This window comes from Siphateles boraxobius, unplaced genomic scaffold (genome assembly GCF_051911475.1).
Source record: "Siphateles boraxobius isolate OS27281-9 unplaced genomic scaffold, OSU_SipBor_1 16, whole genome shotgun sequence".
In the NCBI taxonomy this organism is placed as follows: Eukaryota; Metazoa; Chordata; class Actinopteri; order Cypriniformes; family Leuciscidae; genus Siphateles; species Siphateles boraxobius.
Genome location: NW_027508766.1, coordinates 14,711,029 through 14,727,500, shown reverse-complemented (window position 1 = coordinate 14,727,500; position 16,472 = coordinate 14,711,029). Strand labels below are relative to the sequence as shown.

Sequence of the window (16,472 nt, the reverse complement as noted above, 5' to 3'; positions counted from 1 at the left end):
TAGATAGATAGATAGAAAGAGATAGATAGATAGATAGATAGATAGATAGATAGATAGATAGATAGATAGATAGATAGATAAGTTCATTAGTACATATAGAATGGTAGTTTAATTGAGTCTTGGGCTTCAGGGAGTTTAGATTTGAGTTTTTGTGTTGTACACTGCTGGGCCACCGTAGCCTTGGCTCAATTTGAACTGTTGCAATGAAAGTCAATGGGATTTTTATGATTTTTAATATTAATTTTTAAGAAATCTGAAAGTCAAATCAGTCTGAAAAGATATAGCACACTAAGTCAGAACAGTCTGAAGGTCTGACCCGAGTTTGGAGTTTGTAGAGTTAAAGCTCTAGGAGGAGTAGCAGTCAGAAAATTTTGGTTAAGAAAAAGAAGAAGAAAAAGAATAATAATAAGTTTAAATAGGATTTCAGTAAGTTGGCTTTCACAAGCCAACTTAATAATTGACTCCGGGCCGTTGAATTCGTGGCCACATTAACACCTCGGATGTGTAATATTTTTCAATAATTCAAAGGCCCGAAGTCAATTATTTCACTTATACTACGGTTACCACACCTCAAAACATTGTTCAAATGATGTATTTCAAGACAATTGTCAGGTTTTTGTCCTTAAAAAACGCTATTGTGTGTGGGACTAATTTCTTACGCATCTAATCCCAAGCCTCCTTTGCCAATTCCAAAACATAATTTTAGACCTAGTAACGGAGACTTGAGCCATTAATAGTAGACTGCAGTTATTAGAGACAGAGACAGAGTGCGAAACAGTGGGAGGAAGAGAGTATGTGCTGTCCGTACTAGGGCTGCACAATTCATTGCAAATAAAAAACCGCACACGATTTGACAGGCTGCGATTATTTTATGTGCAGCTTGTCGGTGTAGTGCGGCTGATCAGTAGTAAATGATGCTCCATCTGAACACCAGAGGGCGTCTCACGCAGACATGCCATATATGCCCCGCCGTACAATAGTACAATAAGAAGTACAATAACGCACTTCATTCCAGGAGATCCCTAACGCTGTAGCTGAATAAACAGAAGATTAAACACTTTGATTGATTAAACATGACTTATAAACACAACAGCCTTATTCTGTGTAAGAAGCCACAGCATCTCACAGAAAGATGCTTAACTGTCGTTATGAAGTTAGTTTGGAGTAAAAGCGTGTTATAAATGTAGTCTTGTCTTGGACAAGAGGCTCATAAATGCTTCTCATGTTTGGAAAGCTGTTTGACGCGTGTTGCTTTTTCAAATGCACATTATAAGTGACTCAAACTCACAGTGCTTTCACGGGGGCAGCGTTTAGAGCCGTACATCAATAACAAGTTGCACATAAAGAAATAATGATCGCAGCATTTGCGATTTCAAAATCGCAATGAGCCAAATCGGTTTAAGTGCGATTACATGGAAATTGCAATTAACTGCGCAGTCCTAGTCCGTACATAAATTTTTTAAAAATGTTGTGGCAAAAAAACTGAAATAATTTGGCTTTTTATCCTATTGTTTACTATATTTATTTATTTGCTTGCTCTGTGTCGTGGTTCTTTTGCTGTTGTAGGCTATAAGGACCTTTGAAATAACTGAAATCATTTGGCGAAGGGTTAGGCGAACATTTTAAAAATCTTACCGACCTCAAACTTTTAAATGGTAGTGTATACTACAAACATACACAAATACATAGGCATAACTATAGTTAATTTGATGAACTACAACTATACATGTGGTTACTCTGTTAGGACACCTGTGTAAAAATAAAGAGGAACTGACATCACATGTACACTAAAAATCACCTTGACATCAGTCGGTTAAAAGTCATAGCTCTGACATAATTTGTTTGCAGATGCCACTTGGTTATAGTTTTGACATAGCAATGACATTTTTATAAGTGCCCAATTTTGAGTGACAATGTCTGTTGAAGGGTTTTAAGAAAAATGTCTTGAGTGAATGGATATATGACAAGTAATGTGAAGAAACGTACGGTATCCCAGTAAGACCGCTTCATTATTAAAGCCTGACTCACACTTTGAATAGAAGCCCAATGATTAGGTGGGTGGTAAGAGAGAGAGAGCAAGAAGTGACAAAGGTATTAAAAACATATGCTAATCGGCATGGCAGAGTGGGTGGCTGATACAAAAGGTTTGGCTGCTGGTTCAATTGGATTTTCTTACAGGTGAGATAAAAATGATTACCCTGCAGTGAAAGACAACCACACAGACCTTTGGCTTGAACACAGATTCCCTCACCTTCATTTTAAAGTCGGAATTAAATGCCAGGATGATAATCAAGTTTTTATAAAATCTCTAAGATCTAAAGGCCCACAAAGGCATTATATGAAAAGGAGTAGTTAATGTGAATGTGGAAGAAGATAGTAATATAGCTCATGAATATGGATCTAAGGTGAAACATGCAATCTCCGCAACACTAGTGGCATGAAACAATTAAAGAGTAAATGATTATTTTAAGTTGGGCTGTTTCAATGAATCAGTTTTTCCAACTGACAAAACCAATGTGAATAAACCAGACTGATGAGGTTCTCCAGATCAGCCGTTAACAACTTACTGGACAGAAAGATGTACCAGTGAATAACAAGTAATTGAAATGAACACAAGTGAATTTAATCACCACAAAATCATATTGTACAGTATGAAAAACTTTTTTATTTTGAGATTTAAGGCCCGTTCACACCAAGAACGATAACTATAAAGATAATTATAACGAGAACTGTATTACCGTCTACACCAGCAACCGATAGCGTTCTGTTTATTCAAAGTGCGCACTGCAGTTTTATGCAGTTAGGTCTGCTGCTTTAAAAGCTCGAGCTCTTTGGTTGGAAGGATTCTGATTGGGTGTCAATGTTTTTATCGTCCATCAGCAGGAAAAAAAATAGTTCTGAAAGTGATTCCAACAATATAATTTCTCTGTGCCATTGTCGTTATAGCTGTGATGTGAACTTTGCTATTCTTCTATATTAATAAAGATTTTTAGAACTTTATCTTTATCGATATCTGTATCGTTCTTGGTGTGAACAGGCCTTTATTAGTGTTTGCAATGATTAAAAGAGTTTAAAATGATTGTAAAAAATGCAATGGATGTTTTCACCTCTAAATGAGAGTCATTGGGGACGTATTGATCCTGATCTCCCATCAGCGAGGTGATGACCGGATGCTTGCCTGCCGTGATCAAAATCTGACTTTTATCTTCAAGAACCTCAGGCCTATGTTCAGGACATGGAAAAAAAGATGCATTAAACAACAAAAAAAAACAGTACTTACACTTGCGGACAAAAAAAAAAATTGCCAACATAAAGTTTTGCACACACCGTTTTGGCAGGTCACCTTACATATAAGAGTTGGAATACATGGTATCAGCTCAACACACTTTCGAAAAGTCCAGAGGGAGAGGATAAGCTCTGGTGCTCTGCAGAACAGGCGGGAGGGGGAGGCGGTAAGGAGCAGAGGGGGAGTAGTTGGCGGAAACCTCTGCTTTCAAAGTCAAATCCACTCCCCCACACAGACTGTCAGAGGGATATGGAGTGGGCTCTATACTGCATGCATGGGGGTGGGATTCATCCTACTGTTGGACTCAATTCGGGCCAGGGAGAGACGGAGATGTGGGGGCTCCTGGGTCCCCTTACTCGCGTTCATCTATGAAAGCTTATGTAAGATGCTTTATGCGCATCTCACGAAACACAAAAGAGAAATAGAGCTTCTTTGTAGATGCTCGGAAATGATTGATTTTATTGCACTATGGTGTGCCAAAAAAGATTACAAATCTGGGAAAAGTCCCCACGACCGCTCCCAGAACTACAGAAATCTGACTTTTGAATGTTCAAAAAGAATAGAAGACTTGGAAACCAAAGCTTAATATATTAAATTTGGCACCCTGGGCAATTTATGAGGGAATATACGTGCTTGGGTGATTAGGTTTGAAATATGAGAGATGACAGGAAGTCAGCAGAGAATGCAGGAATAAAAAGCCAACTTCATTACCACACCTGCAGTAATTATTTTCTTTAGCAACCTGGGCCAATGAGAAGAGGCAGTCCATGGTTGCTAGGTGACACACTGCTTTCCTCAGGATGTAGTAATGGTCCCCAAATAGCCTAGATGGCAAAAAAAAACAAAAAACAGAGAAGGCTATTGAGAAAGAGAGAACGAGCACTGTTGGGTCAGAAAGTGAAAGACAAAACACATTTTATATGATTAAATTACTCCTGCAGCTTTCTGATCTGAAACAAAACGCTGAAAGCATCTCAGCCAATCAACAGGGCTGCTATAAAAAGGTTTTTTGTAATTTCACAAGTTACGTACTGAAGGAAACTGATCCACTCGTGACTGCAGTCAATAACCAGCTGCTCACGTAGTTGCTGCAGGCGCCGATGTTTCTCCACAATGAATGGAGTGTGATAGCGGCCAACAACCTTAGTGCTGTGGATAAAAAGCAAAAGTAAGCTATTCCCAGTAAAAAGACTTCCGATTCATTAGCCACTATAGATAAACAACTACAAGAGTAACAGAGTACATTAAACAGTAAAACTACATGACCTACAAGCCAGTGTGTTTACAATTCTGATAATAAATTGAAATATAACAATAACCATTTTACAATATCAAGCAGTTTTCAGACTGTTTTTGGACAGTTGAAATAACTGGAAACTGCTACTTTGAAATATAAATCATATGGGAGGGGACACTTGGTAGAAGCTCTCTTAAAATGAAGTGCATGGGTAAGATGATGTATTTTCAGAGACAAAGTGATCAAATTTCTCAACAATGGTGCCTACCTATTGATTTTGACCCAGTCTGATGGGACTATGGATGACATACTGTTCTTTACTTCAACGAGAAACTGAGTAAGAAAAAGAGACAAAATCATAGTCAAATTATTATAGACACTCTGAAAACCTTTGTTTGATTAATGCCAAGTATGAGGTCTTCACCGAAGTGAAGCCTGGAAAGTATGTAAAAAACAAAACAAAAAAACATTAAGCTCACAAATTCACTTAAAATTTATAATTTTATAAACTTAATCTTTTGTGCAACATATACACTGTTTTTATCACATTATAGAGTAATCTTTACATTACAAAAAAAGTATAATTTTTGCCCCAAATACAGTGCTATTCTCTTAAAAATCAAAAGGACAATTTCCAAAAAACGAAAATCATCATAATTTACTCACATTTCAATTCTGTATGACTTCTCCTGTGGAACATCAAAGAAGATATTCTGAGAAATGTCTCAGAGCTTGTTTGTTTTTTGTCCATACTATGGAAGTCAATGGTAAGCAAACCTGTTACCAACATTCTTCAAAATATCTTCTTTTGTGTCCAGCAAAAATAGAGAAAATCATACAACAACATGAGCATGAGTAAATAACCACAACATTTTCATTTTTGTTCTTATCGTCTCATTTGTTTGTCTTAATGGTGGCTGTAGTCAAATGTGGTGAACAAGTCTGTTCACTGATCATCTGATGCATATTGCATAAAAAACAAATCCAGCAAGATTGTGGTCTAATCTGACTAGCTGGCTGTACAACACTGCTGTTATTCTAGTGAGCTTTTTCGCACACCAGTCCATTATTATGGCATCAACTCCCAAATCCGCCCCTAAACGGCACATAAAATGAAATGGTAGGTCGCCTGCGTCAGTCATATAGTCTCTTGTGGTTCTAGGCCAGAATAAGATGCCAAGTGAACCAGATTTTATGCTGAGAGTCAAAAGCATAGCAATGCGAGACTCGGACATAGATGGTGGGTGAAAGTGGTATGGCCGGGGTCTATACTCTGACGCGGAAAAACTGTTATGTATTCATGAGGGAATGGCAACAGTGAGCAGATGGAGAAACACATGTGGAGCTGCATACAAACTAGAAACATTTCAGACACTGTCCTTGTAGTTGTCATCTTCTAGTAAGGAAGTATTCAACATTATATCTACAGTAGAATAAAATGAGTAAAATAGCTTTTGCAAGGTTGAATAATGTAGAGTATGTAATTGAAGACAACTGATAATGAGACATTCTAATGCATCACATACAGTATTCGAAAACAATAAAAGGTAAAAGTTGAATTGCAAAAATTCCAATTTTTTGGGGTTTAGATAGTGTGGTACCAAAAACATTTTTTCTTAAAATAACTTCAGTAACAGGGTTAACAGTTAAGTATGTACAATGTAAAAACATTTGTACAATGCTAAAGCAAAATAAAGTGTAGAAAATTTGTGGAATGTACAATTACGTGTTAAAATAACTTTGGTGCTCAGTTCTTGAAACTCATTTAAAAGACAGATGTTAAGAGGATGACGAGATGAGGATGCTTGACGATATTACCTGCTGCCCAGACACTGTTGTGTATTCCAAAGATGGGATTTTTAACACCCGCCGAACCTCTCGCTGGTGCTCCATTATGTCTGATAGGACACTTTTGATCTCCTCTTTCCTTTTCTGGATCACTGGGAATTCAGTCAGATCCACAAACATTTCTGTCTTATTACCCATCCTAAAAGGATACATTTCAGAGATACCTAATCAGAAAAGCTACATACAGAATAAAAGCATTTTTTCCATCAAATACCTTGCTTTATGAATTGCATGTACAATATTTGGATATGAAAAAATACACAGGTTAAGGTGAATATTCTTGAAGTTGTCAAAAGATTTAACGCACTTTGCGGCTTTCTCATCCAGTACTTTCAAGAAGTTGTGGGCGGGGCTTAGAAGCTGAGGTGTGTCCAGTAGGAGGTGCTTTAGAAGGGCAGAGCTGAGCTGTGATTGGATGGCGGGCATTAGGGCTTGAAGGTCAGTGCTCAGACGAGAGAGAGTGCTGGTGATGAGGTAAAATTCCTGAGTAGAGCACTGACAAGACACAGAAATGTCAAAACACAGGAAAACATGCATGTTCGGTCTTTAAAATATATTGAAATACACATTCTACTTCTCATTAAGGGATCATAGTAGAATTGTATATGCTATTTTTCTCCAGGATCAATTAAAAGCCTCTTTGCAAACTCTTTGAAAGACTGTGACAGGTTTAGAAAACAATTTGTTGCAAACATGGTCATGCGCACGTGTTTAAATGCATTAAAAGCCGTGGAAGTACAGAATGAGTCATTTTTGCAGATTAGTTTCAATGAATGGTGTGTTTGGGCTGAAAAGTTACAAGTTAATATGAGAGTTACAATGCTTACTTGACTTATCATCACTTTAAATGATATAGTCATTTTTCAAGATATGCACTCTTCAAAAACTATGAATAATGAAAATAATGAATAATAAAGTTCCCTACATTGTGCTTTACTTCATTAATAATGACCAAAAAAAAAACACATCTATTGATTACCAGAAGAAATAATAATGCTTAGTCGTAATTTACTACAGGGTATCATTAATCATTATACGTCATGCAATCTGTAATTTCCATATTTTGATGACAGTAAGCACCAAGGAGCCAATTAAATCTTTGCTTGATCTTGTGTATGTTTACAAACATCAAGTACATTTCCCAAAGGCTCCACGTTAGTCATTCCTACTAAACATTATACACTATAATAAGGCAATGGATAGCCACTCTCTGCGCTCATTAAAAAACTGAAAGTTCACTATAGATCTATGCAAAAACTCTCTGACCCTTATTACTGTAGTGTATATACATTTCATTTATGAAAAGAAGTGCTACTTTGACAGTCTATCACTGGTAAATAAGATGCATTAAAACAATATGAAACTACAACAATGCATAAATACAGAGAAATACTGGTTGTTTTTTTCAGGTTCAATATTAAAGGGATAGTTCACCCAAAAATGTAAATTATCCCATTATTTACTCCTAGGTGTATATGACTATCTTCTTTCAGATGAACACAATCAGAGATCTATTTAAAATTATCCAGGCTCTTCCAGGCTTTATATTGAGAGTGAATGGGGAATCAAAAAAAATGCACCGATCCATCATGAAAGTAATCCATACGTCTAGAGGGGGTTAATAAAGGCCTTTGTGCGTTTGTGTAAGAAAAAAAAATCCATATTTAAAACTTTATCAGCTATAATAACTAGATTCCAGCAGATGACCGTAGGGATACTGCACCACAAGAGTAACCCCTGACGCGATGTATGACGTAGGAAGTAGGAGAGCAGCGCAAGCTTTGAAGCCTCTCACTATTCAAACAAATAGGGCTGTGCACCAAACTCAAGCTCCTCCGACATTCCTCTTTAAAATTTCTCATCTTAAGACTTCTATTTCGTGACCAGTGTTTTGTTTTGCTCTATCCCCTGCATTTCCGCGTTCGTAATTGCATCATGAGCCGGGTCAGTAGTTACTCTTTCGCCGCAAATCGCTGTGTACGGCCGCGTGCCGAAAGTTAGTTATTATAGCTAAAAAAAGTTTTAAATATGGATATTTTTCTTACAAAAACCCTTCGTTTTGCTTCAGAATGCCTTTATTAACCCCTGGAGCCGTACGGATTATTTTTTAATGATGGATGGATGCATTTTTTGGGGCTTCAAAATCCCCATCAAAATGTAAGACTCATCCTTGATATTCAATGATTTTAATCTATGAACAATAAAGTTGTCAGTCCAAAATTACATTTAGACCTTTAACACTGGACACCTTCTTTCACAAATTCTTCATTTTGTTTTTGATGAATGTGTGTTAATAAAAATGAGATGGCAGAAAGAGGCAGGTGAGGCAGGGTTATTGAGGACATTCGGTCTCTACACACATGCTACAAAACAATAATCATTCCCATTCCTGCTCTCACTCTTGTCATTATGCTAATAGAGCCTTTCAACAGAAACACGTTATTAAGCACCATCCCAGAAACAAATGGAATGATGTTTGGAAAAAAAGCAAGGAAAATATAGACCTTTCCATCAGCTAAAATCAATTCTGGCCTTGAGAGGTATATGTAGAGGTAAATATGCTGTTCCCGCTAGTTCAAACTACTTTTGAATTGCAAATGAAAAGGGGTTTCCGGGTGTACCTGTGAAAAAGAAATGTTTCAAACAGATTGTTTAGGTACAACAGGCTTTACTTTCTTGTGGTAGATACTGCAAAGTCCTCTTTCGAGGTCAGGTAGACGAGTTAGCAAAGACTGAAGAGAGGGAAGCACACTGGATTCAGAACACAACATTTCTGCCACGGCTTCCTGACGAGCCTGGATATCACTGAGAAGAGAGAGAGAGAGAGAGAGAGAGAGAGAGAGAGAGAGAGAGAGAGAGAGAGAGAGAGAGAGAGAGAGAGAGAGAGAGAGACAGAGAGAGAGAGAGACAGAGAGAGAGCGAGAGAGAGTGCGAGAGAGAGAGTGCGAGAGAGAAAAAAATTAATTTTAACAAGAGAGAAAATTTAATTTTAACAACTTTTATTACAAAAAATATCCTATTCACCACACACTCTTTACACCACAGTATAAAATAGTAAAAAACATACAAAAAAAGTATGTGTAAAAATCAATTCACCCTCAAAAACAGAGCCTCATTACAGCACCATATACATTCAAATAAGAGAAAATCATCAATAGACTTATAATAAAGAAAATCAACCATTTTTTTTCCTACTTAAATAAATGGCCAGTTTTGCTTGGCCTAGAACTAAATTCAGAAGTTGACAAACAAATTTTTTTTTCTCACATATTTGCACGCCAAAATAAACGTCTCCAGAGAAAAGGTCTCATTACAACTCCTAAAAACATCACCTACAACTAAAAATAAAGGAGCAGGGGGGATTTGAAAAAATAACAAACAGAAGCAGGCAATGTAGTAGGGATTGTAGGAATTAGTCAACAGATGCTATGTACACAAACCATAAAAATCACTGGAACAAAATAAGGCTTGTATCACAACACACACAGAGGCAGCAGTGTAACTCTTATGCAGCATAAAAGCAAAACACAAGCTGCTGTTAGAGATACCTGTGATGTACTCCAATAAATACTTTCTTTTAATAAAGGCTACTTGATTATTTAATACCGTTCCATAAAAGCATACATTGAACCAAGATGTTGTGTTGATAAACAGGTTTATTGTGCTTTCTGTGCAACTTTTTTTATGTTCAACACAGAACTCTGAAATCTAATGTAGCAACTGTGACCAAAACAAGCTTCGAGCTTCTGTCTAGAAATGTGTCCTTGACTTCAGTGGTATCAAAAGGTATTTCCTGTTGCAGAACAAAATTCTTTTCTTTTTCCATATATTATTTATTTTAGTTTTATGATCAGTTAGTACTGAAAGAAAATAATAATTCTTCACAGATATATTGCTGTATCTTTTGAGAAGTGGCTTTAATTATGTACACTACTGATCAAAAGTGTGGGGTCTGTAAGATTTTTAAAATGTTTTAGATGCTCACTAAGGCTGCATTTATTTGATCAAACATACAATAAAAACAGAAATATTGTTAAATGTTATTCAGATTGGAGAAATGTTTTCTATTGCAATATATTGTTAAACATAATTCATTTTTTGTCAAGTCACCTTTATTTATTTAGCGCTTTTTACAATACAGATTGTTTCAAAGCAGCTTTACAGAGATAACAGGAAAATAATGTGTTAATAGTATTGTTAAATATAAAATTAAATGTCCCCAACAATCCCCCACAACACATAAAGTTGACATCAGATTGACAAAGCCATGCCAATTTATTTCTGGAGAAATAAAACAAATATTTAAATTTGAGTAATAACCAAAAAGAATGAACTCTTAGATTAAAAACTTGTATTTTATGGCGGTTTATCCCTTTTTAAATACAGTAGTGTTTTTCCATAATCCGAACCAGAACAAAATTGTAATCCTACCATGCAGTGGCTGAGAAGAGGGGTGCAAAGTTCCTCCATTTACAAAATATTCTAGGACTTGGATTATCCTAGGCTTAGAGTTTAGAGTTCAATATAATCTGTAGTGCTGTCGGGAATATCTGGGCATGCCACATCTATTTAGCACAGCAAACAATGGCCATGTTACATACTAGCAGTCAAATCACAGTGATTACATGATAATAAAATGAAATAATTACTCACATCACAGATTTCAGCGGCTGGCTCACCCACTTTCTTAACAGTCTCTTCCCAAATGGAGTCTGAGTGTGATCCAGAACCCACAGCAAACTGCCTTTAACTGAACCTGTAGTCTGACAGCAATGAAAAAGGAAGTCATCATTAAATGCAAACCAACATCCTTGATAATGGATAAATCACTTGGTTATCAAGACACAAACGCCCACGTTATTTTCCAAGCAACACAAGGCAGAGAAAAATGCCATAATTTAAACTAGTATGCCATAATATTTACATCATAAAACTACATAAAAAGACCGCTTTTTAAGTTGAAAGATGACATTAAATCAATTCATAATATCATAATGTGAAGTTACATTTCTTACACAGGAATTTATTTAAATTTGTACACTGTAATGGATGGCGTGTTTCAATGTAAGCAAAAAAGGTTTACTGTATACTACTACAAAACTAATGTAATTTCAGAAATAATCCTTATAAAAATTTTGTCTGATCTTCACCAAAACAGAGTAAGATTATCTTCAGTCCGTGCCTAACAAAAGTTGTCAAATAGATGTATTGTTCTCAAAATAATTGACCTTGTCCTGACATTCAACTCACCATCTCTTTGGAAACATGCATGGGAAAAGTGGGGCAGTGATAAAAAAGAAAAAAACAAGAGCTGGTTGTTGAAAGGTTACAGTTTTGAACCTCACAGATGGCCCATGGTCATTGCTTGCAGCTATATTTATTATTATTGTTTCATTCAGCGTGTTTTTATTTATTATTTTAAATTTAGTTCAAAGACTTTTTAATATGAGACCACTAGCAAAACATGCTTGTAATTTGATTTGAGACCAGTAGAAAAACATGCTTGTAATTTGATTTGAGACCAGTAGAAAAACATGCTTGTAATTTGATTTGAGACCAGTAGAAAAACATGCTTGTAATTTAATTTATTACAAATAAAAACGATCATCCTAATATAATTTAAATGAAAATATTAAATGAAAAATACACATATTTTAATTAAAAAATTGTGTTTGTCTTTCATTTGCTTTAATAACAACAGCAATCAAGCTGCACTCAAACTCCACAAGTTTGTGTAAAACCTAATGATTATGTTCTTCAGCATGATTTGAGATGATCCAAAGAGCATCTTGAGCTTCAAAGGAAGAACATCTGACCATATGTATAAGGACTCATATTATCACAAATTTACTTAGAAATATTTGAAATTCGACATTTTCGATGACCAACTCATTTTCTGCCTTAATGCTTTAAAATTTGTTTTTATTTTTAGTGTCGGCTCCGTTGTACATACACAAGACTTCACAGAACATTTTTGGTGCAACTGACATCAGTAGATTTTAATGCAAATTTTAATATATTGCATAAAAAAAAACGCTGGATGAAAATGCCATTATGAGCATAAATTCTAAAAATGTGCATAAATAAAACGTTAAGAGTTCAATTGAGGTGGATAAAAAGATGTGCTTAAACTCTGATACATTTACCCTAATAAAGCCGTTGATGCGCAACAAAAACCTCCTGAGACTTGCCTCAAGAGAGCATGTGATTTAATAACTGGACTAACCAGCGGACCAATCGAGTCACACAGACCCTCAAATGTTGGTTTGTTTGTTTTGAAACGCCTGAGCTAAAGTCTGTCATCAGAATGATTTGGTTTAATTCCCTCCCAGAAGAGTTGCATTCCTAAACACCAGTATCCGAACACGAGATAACGTGACAGAGTTTATTGTGTTTCATCTGTACACTCTAAGACGCAAGTCATTTATGATGGAGGAAAAAAAGAGCCACAATGAATTCCATTAGAATTTCAGATATTTTGCGCCAATTTTCCCAGGAAGTGACTATTCTGTTCTCTTCAACACATCATGGGATGAAAACACTGCTTTATTCGCAAATGTCAAATGCGATATTTCAATCTTGAGCACAAGTTCAATACGCTACTCTGGATGGAAACATAGCTAGTGATACTGATGTATGCAGTCACAAAATTAGACCAAAACAAAAACCAATTTCAGGTGGTATGTGAAATCATTTATAACACATTGTGTAACTGATTGCGTCTCTTTCATGGCTGTGCACAAGTGATCGGATCACCCAAGACGAATGTTAATACCAGATGTAAACAGTACGACAGTTTGTGTATAATATTCCATCATCCATGTTTTCCTTCGTTTGACTGACCTGGTTGCACAGGATCTCCAGGTTCTTCATAGTAGCAGCACTGAGCAGCATATGGTCAGCATCACTCGACAGCCGCTTGAATGAGCTGCAAACACAACCGAAATGTGTTTTCCACAAGAGCAGCTACTGCTTCGTAATTACATCTTTACATATTTTTACATATTCAAAAAAATTGTATGGAAAAACAAGTCAGACTAGCAACAATACACAGTCATGACAAACTATTAGGCAGCAAGGCCCTATTTCAGCTAATGATGCATGTTAATTAAGGCTCTTTCAGAACGTATGTGAGGTCAAGGCCTCTTATTTTCCTTTAAAGAATGTGCGTAATCAGTCTGTAATTACAGGACAAAACTGAACATTTACACATCAGGGGTGACAGTCTGCAAGCATTGTGATTCAGATTCGGCTCGGTTACCTGCTGCTACACTATACTTGGATAAACGAACACCCTTGTTATTACTTATGTGCCTGATGGAAGTAGGTGTGAGATGTTGTGTCTACTTTAGGTGAGAAGGGAACATAAGAGAGTCTTCTAATAGGTTCATGCTATACCACTGGATTCTTCATGTGTTTGAAGCAAAAGTCAACGAGAGAGGAAAGTGTAGGTGTAGCAGACACTAACTCATTCGGGCAATACACAGTGAACACATATAGTTAACAATCTGTTGAGTTTGCTATATTATTATCCAAATATTAATTATTACAAAGCAACAAGCACTGATAAAACAAAAATCCAAACAGAAACCAAAGGAAAAACCAGAAAAAAATAATAATTAAAGGGATAATTCACACAAGGATATTTGTCATTTTTTTCTGTCATCAAATGTTTGTCAGTTTTTTAAATCCGGCTTGAATGACCTTGAAATGCCATAGATGAATTTACATGAACCACTTTTATGACTTTTTTTTGTCCTTTTTGGAGCTCAGCAGCCTCATTCACTTTCATTGTATGGAGAAAAGCAGCCATAACATTGTGCTAAATATCTTAATCCTTTTCCGTTCCACAAAACAACGAAAGTCATACAGGTTTGAAACGACATGAAGGTGATAAACAAATGATAGAATTTACACTTTTGGATAAATGATACGTTTAAATCTTTTTAGGCATGAAAGCAACACCAAGGAACTTTTCCTCTGCGGTCGCCCTACAGGTTGGAAGCGGAATTGTCCATTACCACTGTCGTAAATAATTTAGCCTACCGCAGCCTACTGTCGCACGCGCACGCTCGCCGTTTATCCAGCACCGGCTTTGGAATCAACAATGGCCACAGACAAGGTAGAGTATGATGCATGATTTATTTTATGAAAGACATCACAAACGAGGAAACACTATGTATGTATGCCGTAAAGCAGTCGAATTTTGAAGTTCTCTTTGTGCTCCGGTTACTACCCGAAACCCGAAGTTACATAGTGCCAGTAAAAGCCATACAGACCACGTCAGGCTATGGCAGACTTGTCATTTAACCTATTGTAAGTTGATGTACAATCACAAGGGTCTTGGAAATATATTATGAAGGATGAAAAACTACATAGTGTTACTTTAAGGAAAAGTGTGTACGGTACTTTACCTTGAACACAGTAAAATCTTGTCTAGCTTAAACTCAGCCAGATACTGGATCACAGGACCAAGACAGCAGATAATCGGACTCTCCAGACCCATACAGAAGGTGTAGGTACCTATTTACAAAGAAAAAAATAAATGTAGACATATTCACTGCAATACTCAATTGAACTGATTGATAGTTTCAAAGTACAACCAATATACATTGAGATTTTAGCATAAATGTGCAATTGGACAGTGAGTCGGAGTCGGAGTCAGTTCAGGTGTCTTACGACCAGGTACCGTCTTTCTGTAGCATTCAAAAGTTAAATTAATATTTTCTTTGCAGCTAGGATGCATTAAATTGATCAAAAGTGACAGCTGATTTCTTGAGTGGTCTGTAAAGGGTTGTCACAATTCCAATATTTGAGTAGTTGATAAATTATGAAAATATATAATTCTTTATAAATACACAGAATTTAATATGATCCTGAAATATACCACTTAAATATAAACAAATAATGACAAACTAAAATTCAAATAAAGTAGAGTAATTATTAAAGTAAACAGTCATTAATTAAATAAAAAAAAGAAGCAGAAAAGAACAAATAAAAACCCAGGAGAGATAGAAACCAAGTAAGTTTGTTTTAAGGTACCCAACAGTTGTTCAAGTGAAGTAAACACAGAAATTAAAAATAAAATGCAAAATCCATCAAATTTGAATTATGAGATATAAAACTACTCGAATCAATCTTAAGTGAATGATTATAGAACTAAATTTGTGTTCAGGTTGTGTTCAGTTGATTTTTGCCAAGAATACGGTAAAAAAGACTGGACTGTTACATTGTTTTCATTTTAGAGATTTTGACTTGTTGCTTTCACATAGCATTTGAGATACAAAGCAAGGCATTGAACATCAGAGGAAAGTTCAACAATGGTGAGGGAGTCTGTTCTATGCCATTAATGGATCCTGAACAAGACAAAGAGGTGATTTAGTCCCAGTCTTGACAGGAAAAACCACCACCGCCTGTCATGCACATGTCCAGTCTAAAGGACAGCAGACATCGATCTGCCTCCCTTCTGCCCACAGGGAATGATTTTTCAATTAAACACACAGACCTCACATTAGTTTGGGCAGACGTCTCTATCCGAAAGACCAGCCGATGCTTCATCATGACTGGAGGTCAGACATTAAAACACAAACAGGAGACAAAGATAAAGTAATTTACCCTTTTCTTGGTTTTCCACAGTTGGATGAGGGGCATCTCTGTAGAAGTCTTTGATAATTCTCATTGCAGTTGGGTATTCAAACATGGCACTTTCTCGTTTCTCTATGCGAATTCGGTCATCTGCTTGGACACTGAGAGAGGAGACAAACAGGAGGTTTACATGAGACAACAGGAAAAATCACACCAGGTAAAACTTCTGGATGTGCAATATGACAAAAAGAAACTCAAGGGAGTTACTGTATATTTTGTGTACCATATTTCACTTCTGAGGCAAAAAAGAAGTTGTTAAAATGAGAACTTGCCCGTAAAGGGATAGTTCACCCAAAAGTTAAAATTCGGTCATCATTTACTCAACCTCAAGTTGCCCAAATCTGTGAGTTTCTTACTTCTGTTGAACAAAAAGGAAGATATTTCGAAGAATTTTGGTAACCAAACAGTTGACGGTAGTCATTGACTTCCATATTAGAAGAAAAAAAAAAAGCCCAA

At 36.2% G+C, this 16,472-nt stretch overlaps 1 protein-coding gene across 3 annotated transcripts in view; it reads right to left on the bottom strand.

Moving 5' to 3' along the window:
- The window catches only part of msh3 (mutS homolog 3 (E. coli)), an 84,601-nt gene that overhangs the window by 46,677 nt on the left and 21,452 nt on the right, over positions 1-16,472 (bottom strand). For all 3 annotated transcript variants that reach the window (XM_077231704.1, XM_077231705.1, XM_077231706.1), the window contains 11 exons: positions 15,987-16,117; positions 14,786-14,894; positions 13,215-13,299; positions 11,025-11,134; positions 9,044-9,176; positions 6,679-6,866; positions 6,342-6,510; positions 4,792-4,856; positions 4,319-4,435; positions 4,003-4,110; positions 3,108-3,222 (listed from right to left, as the gene is read on the bottom strand). In XM_077231704.1, the coding sequence (XP_077087819.1) occupies positions 3,108-3,222; positions 4,003-4,110; positions 4,319-4,435; positions 4,792-4,856; positions 6,342-6,510; positions 6,679-6,866; positions 9,044-9,176; positions 11,025-11,134; positions 13,215-13,299; positions 14,786-14,894; positions 15,987-16,117 (1,330 nt within the window). The remainder of the gene's footprint in view (positions 1-3,107; positions 3,223-4,002; positions 4,111-4,318; positions 4,436-4,791; positions 4,857-6,341; positions 6,511-6,678; positions 6,867-9,043; positions 9,177-11,024; positions 11,135-13,214; positions 13,300-14,785; positions 14,895-15,986; positions 16,118-16,472) is intronic.